This window comes from Marmota flaviventris, chromosome 12 (assembly GCF_047511675.1).
Source record: "Marmota flaviventris isolate mMarFla1 chromosome 12, mMarFla1.hap1, whole genome shotgun sequence".
NCBI classification, from domain to species: Eukaryota; Metazoa; Chordata; class Mammalia; order Rodentia; family Sciuridae; genus Marmota; species Marmota flaviventris.
This window is the reverse complement of record NC_092509.1, coordinates 56,055,021-56,077,922: the sequence shown is the minus strand read 5'-3', so window position 1 is coordinate 56,077,922 and position 22,902 is coordinate 56,055,021. Positions and strand designations below refer to the sequence as shown.

Here is a 22,902-nt window from a genome sequence, read left to right as displayed (position 1 = left end):
ATATCTTTTACCACCTATTTCCCTCTTGTTGGCCTTTTATTCTTCATTCTGGAAGACCTCCCCCACCGTCTCTTTTGGGGAGGTGGGCAATGCTGGGGGAATGAACTTAGGACCTAGCATATGGTAGGTAAGTGCTGTACCACTGAGCTACATTCCCAGCCCTTAACTCTATTTTAATTTTGCATCTTATTCATAAATTTAATTTACAAATACTTTTCCTTATTTTCTGATTGTTCCCAGTTAATAGAATACTGTTTTGTTTTTTATGGGTATAATTTTTTTTCTCTGAGACTATTAATTATAGGGATTTTAAAAATGCATTGTGTGTATTCTCTAAATTTCTCTTTTCTGTTTGTTTTCACTTCCACATTAGAGATTTCTCTTGTCTGCTAACCCCTGGCTATTTGTTCATTTTTACCCAATCACTCTGAACCTAGTCAAATGTTCTGTGGCCCTGAGACTTCATTGGCAAGACTCATCACTGGGTGACCAAGAGACAAGCCAGCTTTATAATGAGTAGAGCATGGCAAACATTAGACTTTCTCTCTAGACTAGAGCCATTCTGACTCCCCCAATCCTGTTGAAGAGGCTAAAGCTTGGCTAGCAATATTCCAGATCTATGGTAGGGTAGAGAATATGTGTTTCCTCTGTGAAGAACCTATCTATTATATGTGGATATTAATTCACAATGAGGGGTGAGGCTAGGGAAGAATAGACTTACTTTAGACAGAGGAGAGTGAAGGAAGGGGACAGGGTACCAGGTAGGAAGGATAGTAGAATACATCAGATATTATTGCCCTATGTATATATATATAACTATACGACTCGTAGAATTCTATATCATGTACAACCAGAAGAATGAGAAATTATACTTCATTAGATATGATGTATCAAAGTGCATTATACTGTCATGTATAATTAATTTACAAAATAAAGAAAAAAGAACCTTTCCAATAGCATTAAAATTACTTGATAACCAGTTGCATGTTGAAATAGAGCTTTACTATATTTAATATTACCTTTTCTTTGTTAGACATTTGAGATACTTATGTGTATATATAGGAGATATATATTATATGTAATATAATATATACATATATATGTATGTGTTTGTGTGTGTGTGTGAGTATGATTTCCTCCCCACACCCCCCCGCCCCCCCAAAGATGATGGTTTCAAGAGAACATTTACTTGTGCTCTTCTCTATACAGGTTACATTCAGTATGCTGGAAATTTACAATGAACAGGTAATAGAGATTATATTTTTCTTTTTAATACTTTTCTCCCCTTGGTTCTGGGGATTGAACCTGGGGCCTTGTGCATGCTGAGCATTTATTCTACCACTAAGCTACATACCAACCCTAGAGATTATATTTTCTCACATACAAACTTTAGTGATTCTTTTTCAGATGAGCCCTTCCCAGCTCTACCCACCTCTCCAGCTTCCTCCTAAGCTTTATTTTCACATGTGCTATTCTTCCAGTCTCACAGAACTATTCTTCTTTTCCAGAGCATATCCTTTTTCTAGACATTTAGGCTTTCTATGTCTACTTTTTCTGCCCCCAAAGAAACCACTCAACTTCAAGGTCCAGCTTGAATGCCAACTCCTGTCTGTATATTCTGAGGTCATTAGCGTCAATCCAGGTGATGTTGTGTGGGGTCTTCACACTTTATCTGCAAAGGTCCAGAGAATAAATCCTTCAGGCTTTCAGAATCTTACTGTCTCTTGAAAACTACTCAACTCTATTGTTGTAGAACAATGAGAGCCAAAGACAACATGGAAATTAGTGGATGCAACTGTGCACCAATGAAACTATTTAGGGACACTGCAATTTGAATTTCACATCATTCTCGTGTGTCATGAAATATTATTTTTCATTCAGTTTTTCCAACAATTTGAAAATGTGAAACACCAAAAACAGCTGGTGGCCTGAGTTTGCCTCATAGACTGTATGCAGCTTGCTCCCTAAGGGAGCAGTATACAGAACATTGTTTCAAATCCCAGCTTTCTCATTTGCTAGCTGGGTTACTTTGGAAGATGACCTTATTTCCAAATTTAGTTTGTTCATTTACAGAGTATATAAGAGATACTAAATTTTAAATTTCTTTTTGGTTGTTGTTTGTCATGCTGGGGCTGGAACCCAGGGTCTTGCACATGCAAAGCATGTGCTCTACCACTGAGCCATACATCCAGCATCTAAATATCCAGAAAAAAACTAAATCTTTATCAAGTGTTCATATTTTTTTATTACTATTGCTTTTTTTTTTTTGGTACCAGGAATTGAACTCGGGCTCTCGACCCCTGAGCCACATCCCCAGCCCTATTTTGTATTTTATTTAGAGTCAGGGTCTCACTGAGTTGCTTAGCACCTCACCATTGCTGAGACTGGTTTTGAATTCAGATCCTCCTGCCTCAGCCGTCCAAGCTGCTGGGATTACAGGTGTTTGCTACCCTGCCTGGCCTACGTTTTTTTCTGGACTCATTATGTGCAAATATGTAAACAAATTTTAAAGTATGATTTTCAAATAATAATTTCCCTATGAGCATATTTCTATCTTATTGCAGGACTTCACTTTTTTTTTTTTTTTTTTTTGGTGGTGGTGCTGAGGAGTGGACCCAGGGCCTCGCACATGCTAGGCAAGTGCTTCACCACTGAGCTACCCACCCCCCAGCCCAGCATAATTCTTTGTCTAGAATGGGAGCTCTCAACATGTTTACTGAAAGGATAATTGATAAATATATCTATAATTGTATGTTTCTTATTGGCAGAGACCATATCTTAATAGTTTTTGTATAACCTCCAAAACTACCCAAAGGTCTCCCCTTATTTCCTTTATTACCAAGCTCATAGGGGAAAATGGGGAGAACAGCTTCTCCCCATGTTGCTCCCCCTACTGAGACCTATTTATGATGGTAATCTTCCTGGAATTCCGTTTCCTTATCTCTAAAATGAGAAAATTGAACATTCATAGAATATGAGACCCGAGGAGATCCTAGAATGTCCAATTTTCTTATTTTAGAAGTCTTATATTCTATGAGTCTGTGGTATTTTTCCATTAGGTATTTCAGCAGCCAACTAAATAAAGTTTATTAAATATCTTTCATGTTCCACATATCATTATAGACTCTGAAGACAAAGAAAACCTAAGACATGGTCCTTACCTTGGAGAAGTTGAGTGGAATACCCACTTCTTCTAAAAGTAACACATGTGCTGTGTGGGTATGAAAAGAGAGAGGCATAGAAGAGGAGGCAGCTACCCCCCCCCCCCACACACACACAGTTTGTTGCTGTCCACAGAGGAGTTAGCCTGGGCTTTGAAGGATATTTATGAGTTTGGTAAGGCAGAGAAGTGAGAGGAGGGGAGGGGTACAGACAGGGGCACTTTAGGCTTAGGGATCAGCATTTCAAAATCTATTCATAGGGCCAGGAGTGTGGCTCAGTGGTTGAACACCTGGCTAGCATGCGTGAGGCCCTGGGTTCTATCCCCAGCAACTCAAAAAGGAAAAAAAGAAAAGAAAAAAAAAAACATTAATATGTGAAGTGCATGACATTTAAGGGAACACTGAGTGTCCCATATAGACAGAGTGAGCTGCATGGTGGGCAAGAATGGGGGAGGCTTCGTGGGATAAAGCTAAAGAGTTGCCAAACAGTAAAGTGGTTGGTCTAGTAAGTCATTGAGAGTCAACAGGGGTTGGTTTTGATCTTTTTTTTTTTAATTTTTTTGTCAGTTGTAGATGAACACAACACCTTTGTTTAATTTATGATTTTTATGTGGTGCTGAGGATTGAACCCAGTGCCTCACACATGCTAGGCAAACGCTCTACCACTGAGCCACAACCCCAGTCCCTCAACAGAGGTTTTCAATAGGAAAATAAGACAGTCGGATTGGGGTTTAAGCAGAATATAGCTAGATTTAAAGAAATGCCAAGTAGAGCAGAGAGAGGAGTTAGGAAGCTCTCAGATGGCTGTGAATCATGATGGTCTGTATTCATCTCCAGGCAACCTGGAGGGTCCTGGAGCCAGGAGCCGCCCTGTCTCTGGGTCCCAGTACTTTCCATCCAGATAAGCTTATCCTTTTTGCTAGTTAACTTTAGTGGTTCACATATTAAGCCTGAGATGCCACTTCCAAGAATTTATATTACTTGATGGAAATGACAGAAAAGGCTTCCTGGCTGAAGCAGAAGCTGTCTCTGCGGTGAGGTTTCCTTATTTCTGACCCCTTCTGTCCACTGTTTTGCTTGCCCACACTTCAGTCTGTGAATCCACCTTGACTTTAGGACTTTGAACTACAGATACCACTGCTGGGGGACAGCTTAGAGAGAATGTCATCTGTCTCCCTCATATTAAGAGGGAAAACTGGGAACATGAGGGACTTTCCAAGGATTTTGCAGTTTGGGACACAGAACCAGGACTATGAACCCAGGTGCTTCTGATTTCCAGCCCAGTCCTCTCTGCACCTGACACTCCTTCCTCTGGGCTCTCTGGGTCACCTGGCCCTCACAGTGGACCCATGTTTTGCTTTCCAGCTGCAACTTTTTGGAGGGAGAGGCCATGTGAGCTCTGATCTGAGGCTGTGGTCAAAGTAGGTCATCACACAAATCTCTAGTAACAAGAGTCCCCAAATTATCATAGTCTCTTGTTTCATTCAGCAGTGGCAAATGCTGTTTGGATTGAATAAACTTCCCTCCTTAATTAAGGAGAAGGTTCAGGAAGGTGGTGTTGGGGGTAGTGTTACAAACTTGCCCTTCTATTGGGTACTTCTTTGCATGTTACTAAGTTCTAATTGTTTTTACTTTTACATATGGTTGTTCTTGTTAAAGTAAGACTTCGGTACTTTTTTTTTTTTTTTTTGGTACTGGGGATTGGACCCAGGGGTGCTTAACTACCTAGTCACATCCCTGGCCCTTTTTGTATTTTATTTAGAGACAAGGTCCTACTGAGTTGCTTTAGGACCTTCCTAAGTTGCTGAGGCTGGCTTTGAACTTGTGATCCTCCTGCCTCCCCCTCTGGAGCTAACGGGATTACAAGCATGCAACACTGCACCTGGCTTCATTTTTTATTTTGAGACAGTCTTGCTAAATTGCTGAAGGTCTCACTAGATTACTGAAGCTGGCTTGAACTTGCAATCCTGCCTCAGTCTCCTGAGTTGCTGGGACTACAGGCATGCACCACAACGCCAGTAGATGATTTGTTTTTATGGTACCCATAAAGGAATTGGTAATCAAATATAAGAGTAAGCAGGATTTGGGGCTGTGGCTCTGTGGTAAAGCTTTTGCCTAGCATGTGTGAGGCACTGGGTTCGGTCCTTAGCACCACATAAAAATTGAACACTACTCATCAGCCCAGCTCCAGTTACACTGTGCATTCAATGAGCATTCCCTGAGTGCTCACTGAGATCTATTTATAAAAAGATATGGGTCCACCCTGAGGAATTCAGTCTAGTTGGAGTGCTTAGATACTTGAAAACAATATGGATTTCTAAAAATCTTTTAAATTAATTAAAAAACTTAGGCTTCTAAACTGGGCACAGTGGTGCACACCTGTAATCCCAGTGACTCAGGAGGCTGAAGCAGAAGGATCGCAGGTTTGAGACTAGCCTCAGTAATTTAGTGAGGACCTAAGCAACTTAACAAGACCCTCTCTCAAAATAAATAAATAAATAAATAAAAGGGCTGGGGATGTGGCTCAGTGGTAACATGCCTCTGGGTTCAATAACTAGTACAAAAAAAATAGGCTTCTGATTCACTAATTACAACAGGAGTTTATTTTTTTTTGGGGGGGGTGGGAGTGTGGGGGGGTGCCAGGGATTGAACTCAGGGGCACTTGATCACTGAGTCACATCCCCAGCCCTATTTTGTATTTTATTTAGAGACAGGGTCTCACTGAGTTGCTTAGTACCTTGCTTTTGCTGAGACTGGCTTTGAACTCACAATCCTCCTGTCTCAGCCTCCTGAGCTGCTGGGATTACAGGCATGCACCACCATGCCTGGAAGTTTCTTTCTTCTTGCTTATCCATTTCTCTATTTTTACTGAGTTCAATTATGAGGTTGTCTGGTACCCACAGAATTTTTTTTCCCCTGCACTGGGATTGAAGCTGGGGACTCTGCACATACTAGACAAGCACTCTACCACTGAGCTACACCCTCATCTGCACCCTACAGAAATTTAATATTAAATTTATTCATTTATTTATTGAGTTCTTATTACATTGTAGGCATAAATAAAACACTGAAGTAAAGATTCCTGATTAATTGAAGTTTACATTCTTCCCCCTGCCCCCCAAAAGATAAGAGATTTGCTGTCTAGAACCAAAAAACCTGGTGGGTTAAAAGTCAGGGAAGACCAACAGCTGGGCTTTTATGTGGAAGGCCTGAAGTCTGTGCCTTGTGAAAATTATGCACAAATTGAAAAGCTGATGGAACAAGGAACAAAAATCAGGACCACAGCTTCAACCAACATGAACACCAGCAGCAGCAGATCCCACATGGTCATCACTATTCAGCTCAAGCAGGTGAGGTTCAGGTGACTATCTGTGTCCTGGTGACCTTAGGGAGGGTCCCGAGTGGCATAATAGGTTCATGGATACTGTGGGATCCTTCCCAATTTGTTAGGGGGTTGGTACCAGGGATTGAACTCAGAGACACTCAACCACTGAGCCACATCCTCAGCCCTATTTTGTGTTTTATTTAGAGACAGGGACTCACTGAGTTGCTTAGCATCTCGCCATTGTTGAGGCTGGCTTTGAACTCATGGTCCTCCTGTCTCAGCCTCCTGAGCCCAGTTTGATTTATGGATTAAAGTGGCTGCTTCCAACCATAGAATATAGGGTCAGAAGGAGGAAAAAGTGAGGACCTGTTCTTCTACTGCCCATCCCTCACCTTCATACCCGTGCCCCACTCTGCACTATTGCTCATGGTGAAGTCCTACCACACACCAGATGCTCACAGTGCCCAGAGGACATTGTTAGCTGTTGTCCTTCAAGTACATTTCATGCTGTGAGAAATGAATTTTGACCCCAAGTTGATCAAGGAGTAAATTGTGAAGATATGACCATGACTCTGTAGTTGGAGTCATGGTCTTGGAGAACTGAATCAGTAGCAGGCCTATATATCACTAATATAAGGACCAGCAATATCAGATCCATGAGCCTAGGGCCACATACTGAAGTACTTTCTGATACTTGGATTAATTCTTGGAAACCAGGTAATCCATGTACCATGTAACTTTCTACTTACTAAAGTCCACTAAAGTGGGCTTTTCTCCTCTGTATTATTAGCTGGGCATCAGGGACTGGTATGTACAATATCCCTAGTTTGATCTAGAAATGGCAATTCACAAGTCTTGTGGGAACACTGTAATTAACTATGATTGTACCAATTCTACCCTGTAAGCCACAGTACTAGCAGTAGATAAAGTAAGCATCAATGAAAATCATCTTGTGCTCAGCCATGATTGGTGGACAAACACTGGATCATGCAGACTTTTTTATTGACCAGCTCTAACACTTGGAGAAATAATCTCCCTAACCCTCAGTTTCTTCTTCTGTAAAATAGGATGCATAGCTCTCCTCCCACAAAAGTTGGGAGACTTGAATGAGATAATACATTTTTAAAAACTTTGTAAATTTTTTTTTTTGAACCAGGGTTTGGACCCAGGGACACTCAACCCCTGAGCCACATCCCCAGCCCTTTTTTATTTTATTTAGAGACAGTGTCTTGCTGAGTTGCCTAGGGCCTTGATGAGTTGCTTAGGGCCTCACTAAGTTGCTGAGGCTGGCTTTGAGCCCACGATCCTCCTGCCTCAGCCTCCCAAGCTGCTGGGGTTACAGGCGTGCTGAACTTTTTAAACTTTTAAGGGCTAGTCACTTGATTTTACAATGTTAGTAAAATTCACAAACTTCTTACATGGTTTACCCGGATAATTTATTTGACTTCATATTTTAAGGGCAAGAGAAGAAATCAGCCACAAATAAACAAGTGAAGAGATTTACAGCCCTGCTCTTCAGTGGGGTCAGCAGTAATAGGAACACCTCACATTCCATTCCGAGCATGTGTTAGGACCTTTGCATCTATTACCTTGAACCCCTATGACATCTTAATAATGTGCTGTTGTCACCATATTACAGGTTAAGTGCAGGTCACCAGCAAGAGAATCTGTAGGATTCTAAAATGGGGGTTCGTTCCACTCTAAGATCACACAATCCTGAACAATTACTTATTTTGCACTTCCCTAGTATTTTACATTTTTAAATCTCAATGACCATGGATACTCCAGAGCAATCGTTGATGTCTAGTATTTCCTCAGAAAAGAGCTTTGCAGAAATGGGAAGGGACCAGTGAGACACCTGGGCCTGGTCATGCCGCTGTAAAGAGGATGGTGTTGTGAATGGCTGATTAATTTCATTTTGTTGCTTTTTTTTTTTTTTTTTGAGTTTGAAATACAATCCCAAGAACCATTTGAGCATGTGGAAGAGGTTGGGCTCTCTAACAGCATGGCCTGTGTGTGTCCCTACAGGTTTTCCTAGACAAAGCCCTCACTAAACAATCCAGCATTAATCTGGTAGATTTAGCTGGAAGTGAAAGGCAGAGATCTTCAGGAGCTGAAGGGGACAGACTGAAAGAAGGATCTCGGGTTAACTTAAGTTTAACCAGTTTAGGAAACGTTATCAGGTACGTAGCCAGGGTACAGGGGTCTGTGCCATAAAAATGACCTCAGATAAGAAAAAGCAGAGGCTGGGGTGTGTGGCTCAGTGGTAGAGCCCACTTATCAGGTGCCCTCTGGGTTCAGCCCCCAGCACCAGAACAAATCCATGAATAGAAGGAAAAATTGGTTATAACCCTGGGTCATGATTCAATGTTTTAGTCAACATTTTGCTGCTACGACCAGAAGGCCTGACAAGAAGTTTATTTGGTGCTCGTGTTTCAGAGTTCTCAGTGCACAGACAGCTGACTCCATTGCTCTGGGCCTGAGAGCAATTATGGCAGAAGAGTGTGGAAGAGGAAAGCAGATCAGGACATGGCACCAGGAAGCAGAAAGAGCAAGCTCAATATAAACCCCAAGGGCACACACCCAGGCACCATCGCCCACCCACAGTCATCGCCCAATTAATCCATACTGGTGGATTAAGCTGTGGATTAGGTCACACCTCATAACCTAATCATTTTGCCTCACACATTTTGTCTCACACATGAGCCTTTGGGGGACACCTCATATCTAAACCATGACACTCAGTGTCATCACTAGCTCACACCTGGTCCTCCTGTATGTAACAAAAATACTAACACCACTACAAACCCCAAGAACTAGGTGGCACAGGATTCTTCTCCTGGTCTCCACTACTTGAATTTTATGTTCTCTGTCTCATCCTTCCTCTCTTCTTATTTTATCGTATTTAAATTCTATGGCTTAGTGACCAAAAGATAACATGCTATAATGTCTTCTGTGGCTTGCTTTTTAAAAATTTCTTATTAAGGCAAAAACCATAGTACACAAATCTTAAATCTCAATTCATATATAGACGTGTACACACACACACACACACACACATACACACACTCCTGTGTAATTATCACTGTTGTGGTTTGAATCTGAAATAGCTTCCAAAAGCTCATGTGTTGAAGGCAGCAATGTTCAGAGGTGGGACCTTTAGGGGCTGATTGGTTCCTGAGGGTTCTGACTTCATCAATGGATTAATCCACTTACCGGTTCATAGTTCAATGGGCTTAATGGAGGTGATGGAAACTTTAGGAGATGGGGACTATTGGAAAGAAGTTAGGCCATTGGGGACTTGCCCTTGAAGGGTATATTTGGTCCCCAACTCTCTCTGCTTCCTGGCCACCATGAGGTGAACAACTTCTCTGCCACATAGCTGCCTGTCATGTTTCACTTTGCCATGGCCCCAAAGCAGTGTGACTAAATAACCATAGACTGAAACCTCTGAAATCGTGAGCCAAATAAACCTTTCCTGCTTTATTTTTCTCTGGTATTTTGTCACAGTAATGGAAAACTAACCAGACCACCCAGATGAAAATGCAAAGCATTTCAAAACCCAAAAGTCTTCCTTTATATCCTTTCCTCCCAGCAGAAATTGGCCTTTGTCCTCAGATTAGTTTTGCCTAATTTTCTTGATTCTTATATAAATGAGACCATTTATGAGGTCCCTGTCTTGTGTATCTGACTTCTTTTACTAAGGATTGTGTTTCTGAGATTATTCAAATTTGCTGCATGTAGTAGTTATTCTTCTCATTATTCTGTAGTCTTCCATTGTGTGAAGATACCACAATTTATCTATCTATTCTTCTATTGAAGAAGGTTTGGGCTATTATTAATACAGTTGCCATGAACATTCTTGTACATAGTACTTTGGAAAAATAATCACTCATTTCTTTTGGGTATGTACTGAGGAGAATTTCAGGGACTTACTTTTAGACTCAGCTTTTTTGGGGGCAGTGCTTCTGGGGAAAAACTCAACGTATCTTGTATACAAAGCAAATGCTCTACTATTGAACTATAGCCCAAGCCCTAGACTCAACATTATTAACAATACCTAACCATATTATGTGTTCCTAGTTAGTTTTTTTTCTATGCTATTCTTTCATGAAACTTCATGAGATTCATTCATGTTGTTGAATGTAGCTTAGTCTCCTATTGATTGGCATTTTGGTCATTTCCAGTTTGGTTTTGCTATGACAATCAGTGCTACCATGACCATTCCTATACAAATCATGAGGTACTAATATGTTCACATTTCTTTTGAGCATAGACAAAGAATTGAAATTGTTGGGTTATAAGGTGTGCAAATACCTAATTTTATAAGATGATGACAAATATTTTTCCAGAGTGGTTGGATCAATTTTATGCCCAATAGGAATATATAATATATCCTCTTGATTTACATCTTTTCTAAGGCTTGACATTGTCAGATTTCTCAGTATTTACCAATGAAGTTGGTGTAAATGTTTTTTATTGTGATCTTGATGTTTCTGGTTACTAGCAAGTTTAGGCATCTCTTGATAAGTTTATTAACACTATGCTTCCTCTTGAAATGCCTATTCTTATTTTTTTCCATTGTTTTATTGAGTTATTTTCTTTTTATTGATTTGCATTTATTCTTTTCATATTTTATTATCTTTTTCAGGCATACGTATTGTAAGTATCTTCTCCAAGTTATAGGTTTTTAATTTTCTTACAGTGTGTATTGATGAACAGAAGTTACGATTCTGGCCAGGCGTGGTGGTGCATGCCTGTAATCTCAGTACCTCCTGGGGCTGACGCAGGTGGATTATGAGTTCAAAGCCAGCCTCAGCAAAAGCGAGGTGCTAAGCAACTCAGTGAGACCCTGTCTCTAAATAAAATACAAAACAGGGCTGGGGATGTGGCTCAGTGGTTGAGTGCCCCTGAGTTCAATCCCTGGTACCTCCCACCCCCACCCAAAATTTTAGATATAGATGGGTAGAATTTTCTTTCAAATCATTAAGGATGTCATTCTATTTTTTTAAAAAACTGGTTATCCTATGGCTGTTACCTCAATGTAATCTTTTTTTCCCCCTAATTGCATTGAAACTCTTTATTTTTGGTGATCTCCAATTTGACCATGTTGTACTTGAGTGAAAATTTCCATCCTCATTGGGATTTCTTGGACTTCATATCTCAGTGGATTGTGATTTTCATCAGTTCTGGAAAATTTTCAGCCATTAACTCATGCACTTGCTCTGCCCGTTTCTTTCCCCTTTTCTCTTTCAGTACTTCAGTTAGCTGTTTGGATCCCCTCACTCTGTTACCCATGGTCCTTAACCTTTCCCTTGTTTCCCATCACTGAGGTGCTGGGCCATAATCTGGATTGCATCTTATGAGCTCTCTAATTCACTAATTCCAACTACAGCACTGTCTAATTTGCTATTGAACATGCCCGTGGTGTTTTTAATATCAGTTGTTCTTGTTTTTGTTTTTTAAAGATCAGTTTGTTTCTTTTCCAACTTTGCTGTGTTGATTTTCTCTTTCTTTCTTTTATTTATTTTTTTGAGACAGGGTCTCCCTTCAGGTTCCCCCAGCTGAGCTTGAACTTGGTATCCTCCAGCCTCAGCCTCCCAAGTAGCTTTGTGCTATATTAATTTTGTAGATTTCTTTTTCCCTTCTTGTGATTATAATTTCTTACAAATTTCCTCCCTCCTATTTTTACTCCCCTGGATGCCATCCCCTTGAGACGGGGTCCTCATGATATTGCCCAGGCTGGCTTTGAACTCCTGAGTTCAAGTGATCCCCTCAGCCACCTGAGTAGGTGTGCACCACCACACTGGCTCAATGATGCTTTCTTTGTTGTCCCCTGGAGTCGGGTGGGGACTTGTCATTCCCTCTCACCCTAAGGCTGCAGTCATAGCAGGGCCTCCCTCAAGGATCTTAAGGTAGTAGGAGAGAAAAGGACTTCGGATCACTTCCCAAACCTGTTCTCCCCCTGCCCAGCTGCCCCCATATTCCTTCTCTTTATACATGTTGGCAATGAAAGCCTGCAGTCTCTTCAGCCTAAAGGGGGTTGGATCTCAGGCCTGGGCCTCCCTTTCTCTGTTACACTTTCTGCAGGGCTGACTCTGGACAGGGACTCAGTGGCTCATGCACATTAGCTCTCTTGCTTCTGCATCTTTGTACACAAGGTATCTCTACTCTTAGGTATTATCATCAGATTTGTGGAGCCAAAGGGGATTTGAGTGAGGACTTTTCTGAATTATCCCTAGGGATAATTTTTTTTTTAACTTCTTGATACTTTTTTTTTAATTCACTTTTGTTGTTGTTGTTGTTGTTCTTGTTTTTGTTTTTGCATTCAGTGCTCTGGCTGATGCAGCCATTGGGAAGAAAGTCTTGCACATTCCCTACAGAGATTCTGTACTGACCAAACTGCTCCAGTCAGCTCTGGGTGGGAACAGCAGAACTACTTTGGTAAAATCACCTTCTTACAACATTTTAGCCTGATTCAGCTATTATTGTTATAGTTATCGTTATTGTTATTGTGATTAAAATTATTCTCAGTACCTTCATAATATAGAACCTGACCCACAGCATGGACTAACATATGACTTTTGGTGCCCTTTGTACTGCAATCTTCAATAAAGCTTCTATATTACTAATCTTAATTTTTTTTTTTTTTGGTACCAGGGATTGAACCCAGGGGTTCACTTAGCCACTGAGCCAATCCCCAGCCCATTATTTTTTGAGACAGCGTCTTGCTAAGTGCCTAGGGTCTTTGCTAAGTTGCTAGGGCTAACTTTGAACTTGTGATCCTCCTGCCTCAACCTCCCAAGCTGCTGAGATTATAGGCGTGTTCCACTACACTTGGCTGCACTAACTTTTCTTATTTAATTTTTTCTGTAGTTCTCAGGTTTTCTACAAGGAACATACATGATTTTTTGTTTTGTTGTTTTTGTAATGTTGAGGTTGGAGCCCAGGACTTTGCATTTGCTAAGAACTCTACCATAGAGCTGCACTCCCAGCCCAGGACATGTATTACTATTACTATCAGAAAAAAAAAAAATGAATACAATTTAGAAAGTAACAGTAGCAATGTCGTGATATTATCAAGCAGCAGTCATTGTGTGGTGAGGTTGGAAATTTTCATTCGACTGTGATAGTCACAGGGCAGACTCACAATCTGGAAAGCAGCTGAATCTGTCATGTTAGCAAAGATGCCAGACAGCACAGCATGTTTGCCATGTGGATGGGACACGAAATGTGTTAAAATCAGGGCTCGATGCTCTTCTGCTGCAGAGGGGGCAAACCTAGGTGAACTCTGCCTCCTGCAGGGTCCTGCTTAGGAGAGAAATGCTCCCTACTGGGACCTGGGACCAGACCTCTCCCCAAAATTTACAATGTAAACATCCTTCCATTTTTATCACTTAATCTAGCCCATTTTTATTGTTTATTTATCCTTTTTTTTTTTTTTGCAAGACTGGGAAGTAGAACCCAGGGTCTCATGTGCTAGGCAAGTGCTATGTCACTAGGCTACACCCTCAGCCCTTAACTAATTTTAAATATTTAATTTTAATGATTTTCTAGTTACCAGTTACCTGTGGGCCTCAATGGGACATTCCCCAAGAACCTAGAATAAGACAATGTACATGGAAGCTGGGGATGTTGCTCAGGGGAAGAGTGCTCATCTAGCATGTCCAAGCCCTGGTGTTCAATCACCAGCACTGCAAAAATACAAAGGAAAACAAAAACCAAAGACATAAGACACCCTCTGAATGTTGACTGCAAACTAAAATTCAACACATCTGTGTGTACAAAATTTCCTGAGAATGAGACCAACAGGACAACGTCTACATGTGCAGATCTTCAAGGTTAGATCTGTACCATTTATAAGGACACAAAGACTGTCTGAAGGTATCACAGTGAGGTTTGTTTGTTTTAAGGTTGGGCGTGGAACCCTGGCCTCGTGCCACAGGCACTGCCACGGAGCCACACCTACTTTCTCCCTTATAGTGTGGGAGGAGGAGGTGAGAGGTGGTCATTGATCATCTCAGGAAGCAAATAAAACACAGAATCTGAAAGGTCCACCTCTAAGCTCTAAACTCTCCATGGTACCAGTCCCACTTGCAGCATGGATATCCTAAAACCTCATTTCTTTCATGTCTAAAGTGGAGCAAATAACAATAGCCACCAGAGAATAGCTGTGATGGTTAAATGAGGTGATACAAATGAACCCGCTTTAAACGCTATAACTTTTCCAGGTGCAGTGGTGCGCACCTGTAATCCCAGAGACTCGGGAGGCTGAGACAGGAGAATCACAAGTTCGAGGCCAACCTGGACAATTTAAGGAGACTCTTGTCTCAAAATAAAAAAGGCTGGGAATGTAGTTCAGTGGTAAAGCACTCCTGGGTTCAGTGCCCAGGACCAATAAATAAATAAATATTTAAAAAATAAAAAGGACTGTGGAGGTAACTTAGTGTTAAAGCATCCCCGGAGTCAATCCCAAGTATCAAAAAAAAAAAAAAAAAAAAAGAAAGAAAGAAAGAAATAAAAGAAAAAGATAAAGAAAGAAAGAAATCAGTCCTTAAATCTCCCAGGTGAGTTAATACTCCAAGAACTGCAAGTTCAAGGCTAGCCTCTGCAATTTAGCAAGCCCCTGTTTTTCAAATCAAAAACAAAAAAGGCTGGGAATGTAGCTCAAGACCCTGGGCTTAATCTCCAGTAATATACACACACAAGCTATAAGGATAAACTATACAGGATTATTCCCCAGGCTCTTAATGCTCTGGATCCTGAGCTGCCAGGTCCTCAGACTATGTTCTGTCTCTGTGATCACTCTCAGTGACAGCACCTATCTCCAAATCGTCAAAACTTTTGTTTCTAATTTGAAAAGTATTTTCCAGATTCTAGAACAATTAATCCAAAGTCAATAGCCAGACTTGAAACCATACAAAAATGGCTGTTTGGGTGATGCTGCCCACTGGGAATTTTGTCTCGCTGTCAATAGAAATGAAACTGAGTAACACATATGAATATATAGGCCTTTTGGGATCCTCAACTTAGGCACAGCTCCAACAAGAAAATGTCAGGCTGGCTCCCTGAAACAAGCAGGAGCTCTTTTTTTGGAGTGCTTGCAGGAATGGGCTGGGGTTTAGGAATGTTAATGGCTTTAGGTGCACTTGGCCCTGTGAGGGCATTTTCTGTTGGCATCATTGCCCTGATGAATTAAGTGAAAGTACCCTGGCTTCAGGGTGCATCTTCAGGATGGATAAATGGGGAGTGAGAGTGGGAACTTTGAATGGCTGTCTGGCTGTGAGCCAAGACTAGGCTTGCATTAGCCCTTTGTCCCTATCATCTCACAGGGACAGGCAAATCCTAGTGATCTCGAAATGCTTTCAACAATCATTCAAACCTTGAGAAAATTACCGGGTATTCCATGGTGAGAGCAGTGTGGTTCTGAGGTCGGCAGCACAGGGGTTAGTCACGAGTGGGTTCAAACCCTAGTCCTGCCAGTTCTGATCTGGGTGACCTTGGCTGTATTATTTTTCTCAAAGCCTAGTTTTTGGAGTGGTCAAATCTGAACAATAATGTAAATTGTAAGATGCGAAACTGTTGTGTGAATGTTAACTGTTTTAATAATATCGATGATAATAAACCTCTATATACATAACAAAATCTTCAAGGGATGTTGTTACAGATTGCAGCCATAAGTCCAGCTGACATCTGTTATGAGGAAACTCTATCAACATTAAGATATGCTGAAAGGTATGTTTATGAATATTTATTAGTCATAGTGATTCTAGATTCTAAATCTAGTAACTTCTTCCAGTCTTCTTCTAATTGGCATTTTGGGGGTGGAACTTCAGGGAAAGGAGAACAAACAATTTGTAAGAGAGGAAATGAAAAGAAATAAAACAAATGAGAAGGAATTGGGACCTAAAGTTCAGAGTGTCATTGTGTCACTCAAGTCAGGATGGGAGAGGAGGCGTGGCTCAGATGGGAACAGCATGGATGCCAATCTGAATGTGATTAGTTATCTGTCTCCCTGTAGTTTCCTGCCAAATAGCATGGCTGTTCACAGATTCCTCCTACATGGGGAGAGAACAGTGCCAGGCAGGGGATTTTTGTGCTATTAATAAATGAGGATGAGCTCTGTACAAGACAACTCTGTAGGCTCCGAACCGTTTGAATGTGTCGACACTCCTTCACAGTGTGGGGGTGGAGACCACATGTGATCATGTATGAACCATTCCCGGCAAAGCTCTTCCTTCATATAAGCAATGCTCAAAGACTATAATTAGGGGCTGGGGATGTGGCTCACGCAGTAACGTGCTCGCCTGGCATGCGCGGGGCGCTGGGTTCCATCCTCAGCACCACATAAAATAAAATAAAGATGTTGTGTCCACTGAAAACTGAAAAATAAATATTAAAAAAACTATAATTATAGCTGGGTGTGAAAATGGTGCACACCTGTAATTACAGTGACTCAGGAGGCTAAGACAGGATAATTACAAGTTCAAGACCAGCCTAGGCCACTTGTGAGACCCTGTCTCAAAATGAAAAATAAAAAGGGCTGGGAATGTAGCTCAAGGTAGAGTACCTTTGGGTTTAGTTACCATGAGGCGAAAAAAACCTACTCAAAATTGTAGATATGATTATGCCGCCAAGTAATTACCTCTCCTTCTAGTGTTCCCTTGGGTCTTCTTCTCAATGAGGAAGCCCTTGGATTTGAATGAAAAACACTTTCATTCCCATTCTTCATTGCTGGGCCTCAACATCAATTTACCATTAGACATTTTCTTCCTGTATCTGCAGTCTCAGATCTTTAGTCAAATTTTGGCTTTAGCAGCATCTAGAATGTTCTCCCTGACTATCAGGTGCAAATCTGTTGCCAGCAGTTTTTATGTGAGAGGCTACATGGTACAGAAAAAAGGGAAAAACGGTAACCAGAGTCCTGAACTCTGATCCCATATCTGCCACATATTCTGTGAGTTGGGCAAGTCTGGTTGTAACTCTGTATTTCAATCTCTTTGTGTAAGAAGAAAGGAGTAAGATTGCCAGTTTGAGCAAACAAAAAATACAAGATGCTGCCTGGGGGTGCAGCTCTGTGGTAAAGTGCAAGCTTTGCATGCACAGGCCCGGGTTAGAGCCACAGTGGGTGAGCATACACAATACAAGATGCTCAGTTAAAAATGAATTTCAGATAAAGAACAAACTCATGCTTGAATGTAATATTTGAAGCATTTCCTATTTTCTCTGGTGGCACTGGAGGGGAATGAACCAGAAAACCCAAGCCCCTTCTAGCCTGGGGCACACGGCAGAGCAGCCTCTGACAGCCTCCAGGGTTTTAGTTATTTCAGCAGCAGCGACCTTGATTGAACAGATTCTTAAATTAACCAAGTGTGTTGAGGCCCAAGGACACCCAGGGACTGAGCACCCAGCCATGGCTCAGCTGTACATGTTTATTAAAACCATGCAGTTTACTGAAGTCGCTTTGGGTCTTAATGGTTTTGTGGAACAGAACATGCTGGAATCTATAGTCACCAGAAAAGGGGTGAATGGGATCTGAGCACACCTGCTGCTGCCCCAGGACCAGTGGTGGTGCTGCTTGGGTAGTAAAGGGGCCTGAGAATGTGTTCATCTTTACACACGAAAGGGCTAAAAAGGTTCGGAACAACGCTGTGGTCAACACCTGGTCAAGAGCAGAGACCAAGACACTGCTTGGATGTGGAAACGCTGGAGCAGCAGGTAAAGTGAGCCAGGAGGCATGCTCAGTCCACACTGGAGCAAGAAGAAGAGCCTGAGCTGGCTGATGCCCAAGGGATTGGGGCTAAAGGGAGGGAGAGACAGGTGTGCTGGGCCTGGGGAGGGATCTGGGGAGGATCTGAGGGGAGGATGTGGGCAGGTGGGGGGAGGAGCCCTCTAGAACTTTATTCAGGATATTTTGGTTCAACCTTTACACACACACACACACACACACACACATATATATATATATATATATATATATATATATATATATATATATATATTATACATATATTAGTTGTTGATGGACCTTTATTTTATTTATTTTTATGTGGTGCTGACAATCAAACCCAGTGCCTCACACATGCTAGGCGAGGGCTGTACCACTGAGCCACAACCCCAGCCTGCAACCCAACTATATTTTGAGATCAATGGAGACTCACAGTTTAAAGAAATAATGACCCTGCCCTTTTAAAATTGTCATTTTTAATTTTGAGTCCATTATTTCTGCCAGGATACTACGTTCCTTGCCAGGTTTAAAAGGTGGTCATTTGACATTTCATGCATTTAAGTGAGGCCAGAAGCCCAGGAAGCATTAGTAGCAGCCTACCTCTTCTAATTCAGTGCCCAGCCTCAACTGCTGCATGCCAGTCACCAAGTGATTGGGCTCTGGTAGGTGAGGGAGCAGTCATTTTCAAAATGCCCCCCAGTTGATTCTAATGTGTAACTATCAAGAACCACGGCTTTAAGGTCTCAGTTTTCAGTTTGGCAGAATGAAGACATGTATCATTTTATGCCCTTAATGATTTAAAATGTGATGGATAATAAAAGTAAAGTAGAAAACTGGAGAAATACAATCAGTATGGTGTTCAGCATCAACCCAGCAATATCAGAAAGTCCAACACTTTCTGTGCTCAGTGCTCCCTAACAGTCACCATCCTGCCCTTCCACGGACTGGTTCACTACGGATTCCACCTCAACAAAAGTCCTTTCTAGATTGGAGTCAGTACATGCAGCTGGTTCACACGTGGCCCTGGTTAGCATGAATCACTAAAACAAAAACTGGATGAGCCTACCTGTAGCAACTAATTCCCATTATTCATATGAACAGACACAAAATACATGGAAAACAACCTAAGATGAACCTATGCTTCTTCCTCAATCTCCTGGCCTTATGGGACTTGCTGCTATGGTAGTATAAAAGGAAACTCCCCCACAGGCCTATATAAATAGCAGATAGAATCCTGAGCCTGTGCCTCTCTTGGGAGGACCTTCTTGCTCTAATGCCTTTGAGTTAGTCCAGATACTATGCAGTGTAGGATTTAGCCAATGAGCTCTTCACACAGAAGTGCAGCTTTACTTTCTACTCTTGCTGGGAGTCCCCTATTGTCACTGAGAACCCAGTGAGACATACTGAAGTTACTCTAAGTCTCACCTTTGACACTATAGACCTGGTGCTTAAAATCCCTCCCTCCTTTCAGAGCAGTCAGCCTGTTTCCTGGCAGACCACCAGCTGGGGACTCAGTCTATTCAGGAAACCTGGGCACACCTGTTGGAGCAGGCGCGGAGAGAATGGGAGCAGCAGTATGCAGCCATTGCCCAGGTGAGGCCCAGCTCTGCACTGCCACCCCCCCATGCAGTGCTGTCTGGGATATTGTCAGCCCCCAGATTGGGGTGAGGGGCAATGAATTAGCGATTTAATGAATGTGTAGGATGTAACATGACCTAAGACTTACATTATTCTTGGCAAGAGCTGGGGGGAGAGTGGCAGGGCATGAAAGGAAAGGAGGCAGAGAGGCCTTGATGCATACAGAGTGAGGCTGGGGATGGAATTCAAGGCTGTTGGTAATTAGAGTTTGGGGAGAATTTGCGCATGTGCACACTCTAGGGATTGGAGCCTGGGCCTTGCAAATGCTAGGCAAGTACCCTCAGATTGAGCTACACCCTAGCCCCTGGGCTGTGATGCTGTGATGTCAGTCTTGTCCCCTGGTGAGAGAGATGCCTTCTTCACCTCCACTCCTCACTGCCACCTCCACCACGACCTTACTCCCCACAGCCACACGGCTCTGGGCAACCCCCAAAGACCAGAGTTGGACCTGGAATATTTGGAAGTATGAGGGAGAGCCCAGCCTGGACTCAGGAAGACTCATGAAGTCTAGAATAAGCCCCAGACAGTGAAAGAGGAGTCAGGTAGGGCTCTGTGACTTCAGGAAGCCAGATCAAGTTAGGGACCAAGGATTCTAAAGGTGCCAGCATAACTGGGGCACAGCCAGAAGCCCTATTAAAGTAACTTCCTGTGCAAGGGGTGGAAGGGCATGTGCAATTCTTGGGTCTAGTAGGATCCAGAGTGCAGGAATAGAGGATTTTGTGTTCTGTCTGAAGAGTAACAGTTGGAAAGATTTTCATTCTCTTTACTCTTAATGAGAAACGATTTGCAGATTTTAAAGTTTTCTTTGTGGGGGCTGAGTTGATTTCACTTCTACCTGATAGTCAATCTTCTATCACCGTAACAACAGTCAATATTGGTATTAAAGAATGAAATGCACTTAGGGTTGATGCAACATGCCCTTTTCTGCCTTTTCTGTTGATGATCAATTCACCAGTCCACTGGACTGAGGAGAATGAGAGCTTTCATGGAGACTCAGGGAAGGGTCATCACACTGGGAACAGGGAGTTGGAGAACTTTAGGAACCTGAAAGAAATGGTGGGGGAAGAAGTCAAAGTGGGAGGGGCCAATGCCTGGGCAGCTGAAGGACGTTTGGGGAGAATTTGCGCACGTGCACACCCTAGGGATTGGAGCCTGGTGCTTAAAAATTGGAGCCTGGTCTGGGGAGGACAGGGTCAGAGGCCAGCTGTGCCTTGGAACACTCCTGTCCAGAAGCACTCAGGCTGACAGCTGACCCCACTCCTGTAGTCAGCGATGCACCACAGGCTCAGCCTTCCTCCTTTAGAAGTCAGTCTGACAAGATGGGGAGAAATGAATGGAAAAGGAGCATTTCTGTCTTCAGTGGACTGGCCCTGTCTGGTGACGGGGACCCTCCCCATTTCTCCTTTAGGAGCAGCAGATGGTGAAGACCCTTCCTCACCTTCTCAACGTCAACGAGGACCCACAGCTCACGGGGGTCCTGAAGTACTTCATTCACACGGGTAAGTGCTCTCCACCTGCTTGTGCTTCTTGCCCTGAGGAATATGTTCTTTCTGTTTCTTTCCTTATTTCCTTTCTCTTTTTTTTTTTTTTTTTGGATTTTTCAATTGTGGTGTAATACATATAATATAAAATTCACCATTTTAAGCTGCTCTAGGCAGGTTCTTATCACCACATTTTTATTTAGTGGTTTCTGGGGAGATGGCAGCCCTTGAAATGACTCTTCAATCCAAACACTGAATAATTGGAATACCAAGGTTGGGGTGCCCCTGGATTTCTCCTCCCTGGCTGCTGTGCATATCCAAGACAGGTGTGTAGGCTCCATGCAGGATGTGGTCAGAGGCTGAGGCCAGGCTTGCCCAGCAGCTGAAGGTGACACCTTCTGCTTGTCCCATGACGTGGCCAGTCATTAGAAACACAGCTTCATGCCAGGCTTCAGTGCATCTTCTAAGACCAAGACTTAGTGACCATAGAAAAGGTGGAAATTTCAAAAAGTCAGGAATCTCACCCAAAAAAAGGCAGAAAGTAAAACAACTATCCATAAAACAAGTCATGTCCAAGGATCATTATGATTGACAACCCTGGTTGAAAAATCCTTTCACATTATCCTACTGGAGAGAAAATATCACATGCAAAACATCAAACATGTTATTCATTAGGGTCAAATTCAGACAATTTTTGCAAACAAGCTATCCTCTCTTTAGGTTCGTGTGTTGCTGGTCAAGCTGCTTCGAACGCTATCACTCTTCAAGGCTTGGGGTAAGTTTCTGTGCATTGGCATCAATGTTCTCCAATGTTGAGCATTAAAGAATCTGGACAACTAAATCCAGAGGAGATTCCTGAAGGTCTTCTGGTTATGGCCAGGCCAGGCCCCCAGTCCTGCTAGATAAGCTGGAACAAGGAATTTCCCAGACTTCCCTGCAGGAACACTCCAACACCTATGTAAGAAAGTCACTGGGAGGTTGAGTTCTCTCACTGAAATCCACTGTGTCGTGCTCTGTTTCCCTGGCTCTAATCTTGAGGAAAAAAAAGGGGGGGGGGGTGTCAGCACTTGTATAATAATTCTTCATACATGGAAATAAGATCCGACCAGGAAACAGAGTTGGAAGGCCAAATCTCATCTCCACATCTTCAGATCTCAATGCTTACAGCCCTCACCCACTGGACAAATGGAAAGCCCAGATTTTGGGGGTGCTCCTCTCCCTAAGGAATCCCTCAGGAAGCCCCTGCCAAAGCCTGTGTGTGTGCAAAACCCTAGGGTGGGTTTATGCAATCAGAGCTGTCCCCAAGTTCTGTGGCCTCTCTGGTTGGGTGGCCACACTGGGGTTCTCTCCTATTTCTAGAACCACCGTGTCCCAACTGCCCACAGGCCTCAGCCAGCAGTCAGAAAGAGGTCTCCCTGGCCAGTGCTCCCAAAGTCCCTCAGCCCTCCTGAGCAAAGCACATGGATCCTGTGAGACAAGTTTAGGGGGTGCTGACCAAAGGCCTGTTGGCACCACCTCACCTGTACCACTAGCCATCTCTGGGCTTCTTCCTGGGGATTTCCCTCCTTT

The 22,902-nt window shown here is 42.6% G+C and overlaps 1 protein-coding gene across 1 annotated transcript in view; it reads left to right on the top strand.

Annotated features, from left to right (window-relative positions):
* Positions 1-22,902, top strand: part of LOC114087098 (kinesin-like protein KIF28P) — an 80,395-nt gene that overhangs the window by 40,009 nt on the left and 17,484 nt on the right. The window contains exons 4-12 of the mRNA XM_071619671.1: positions 1,210-1,245; positions 6,287-6,511; positions 8,515-8,669; positions 12,819-12,930; positions 16,154-16,221; positions 18,113-18,204; positions 19,686-19,807; positions 21,261-21,351; positions 22,054-22,108. Coding sequence (XP_071475772.1) covers positions 1,210-1,245; positions 6,287-6,511; positions 8,515-8,669; positions 12,819-12,930; positions 16,154-16,221; positions 18,113-18,204; positions 19,686-19,807; positions 21,261-21,351; positions 22,054-22,108 — 956 coding nt within the window. The remainder of the gene's footprint in view (positions 1-1,209; positions 1,246-6,286; positions 6,512-8,514; positions 8,670-12,818; positions 12,931-16,153; positions 16,222-18,112; positions 18,205-19,685; positions 19,808-21,260; positions 21,352-22,053; positions 22,109-22,902) is intronic.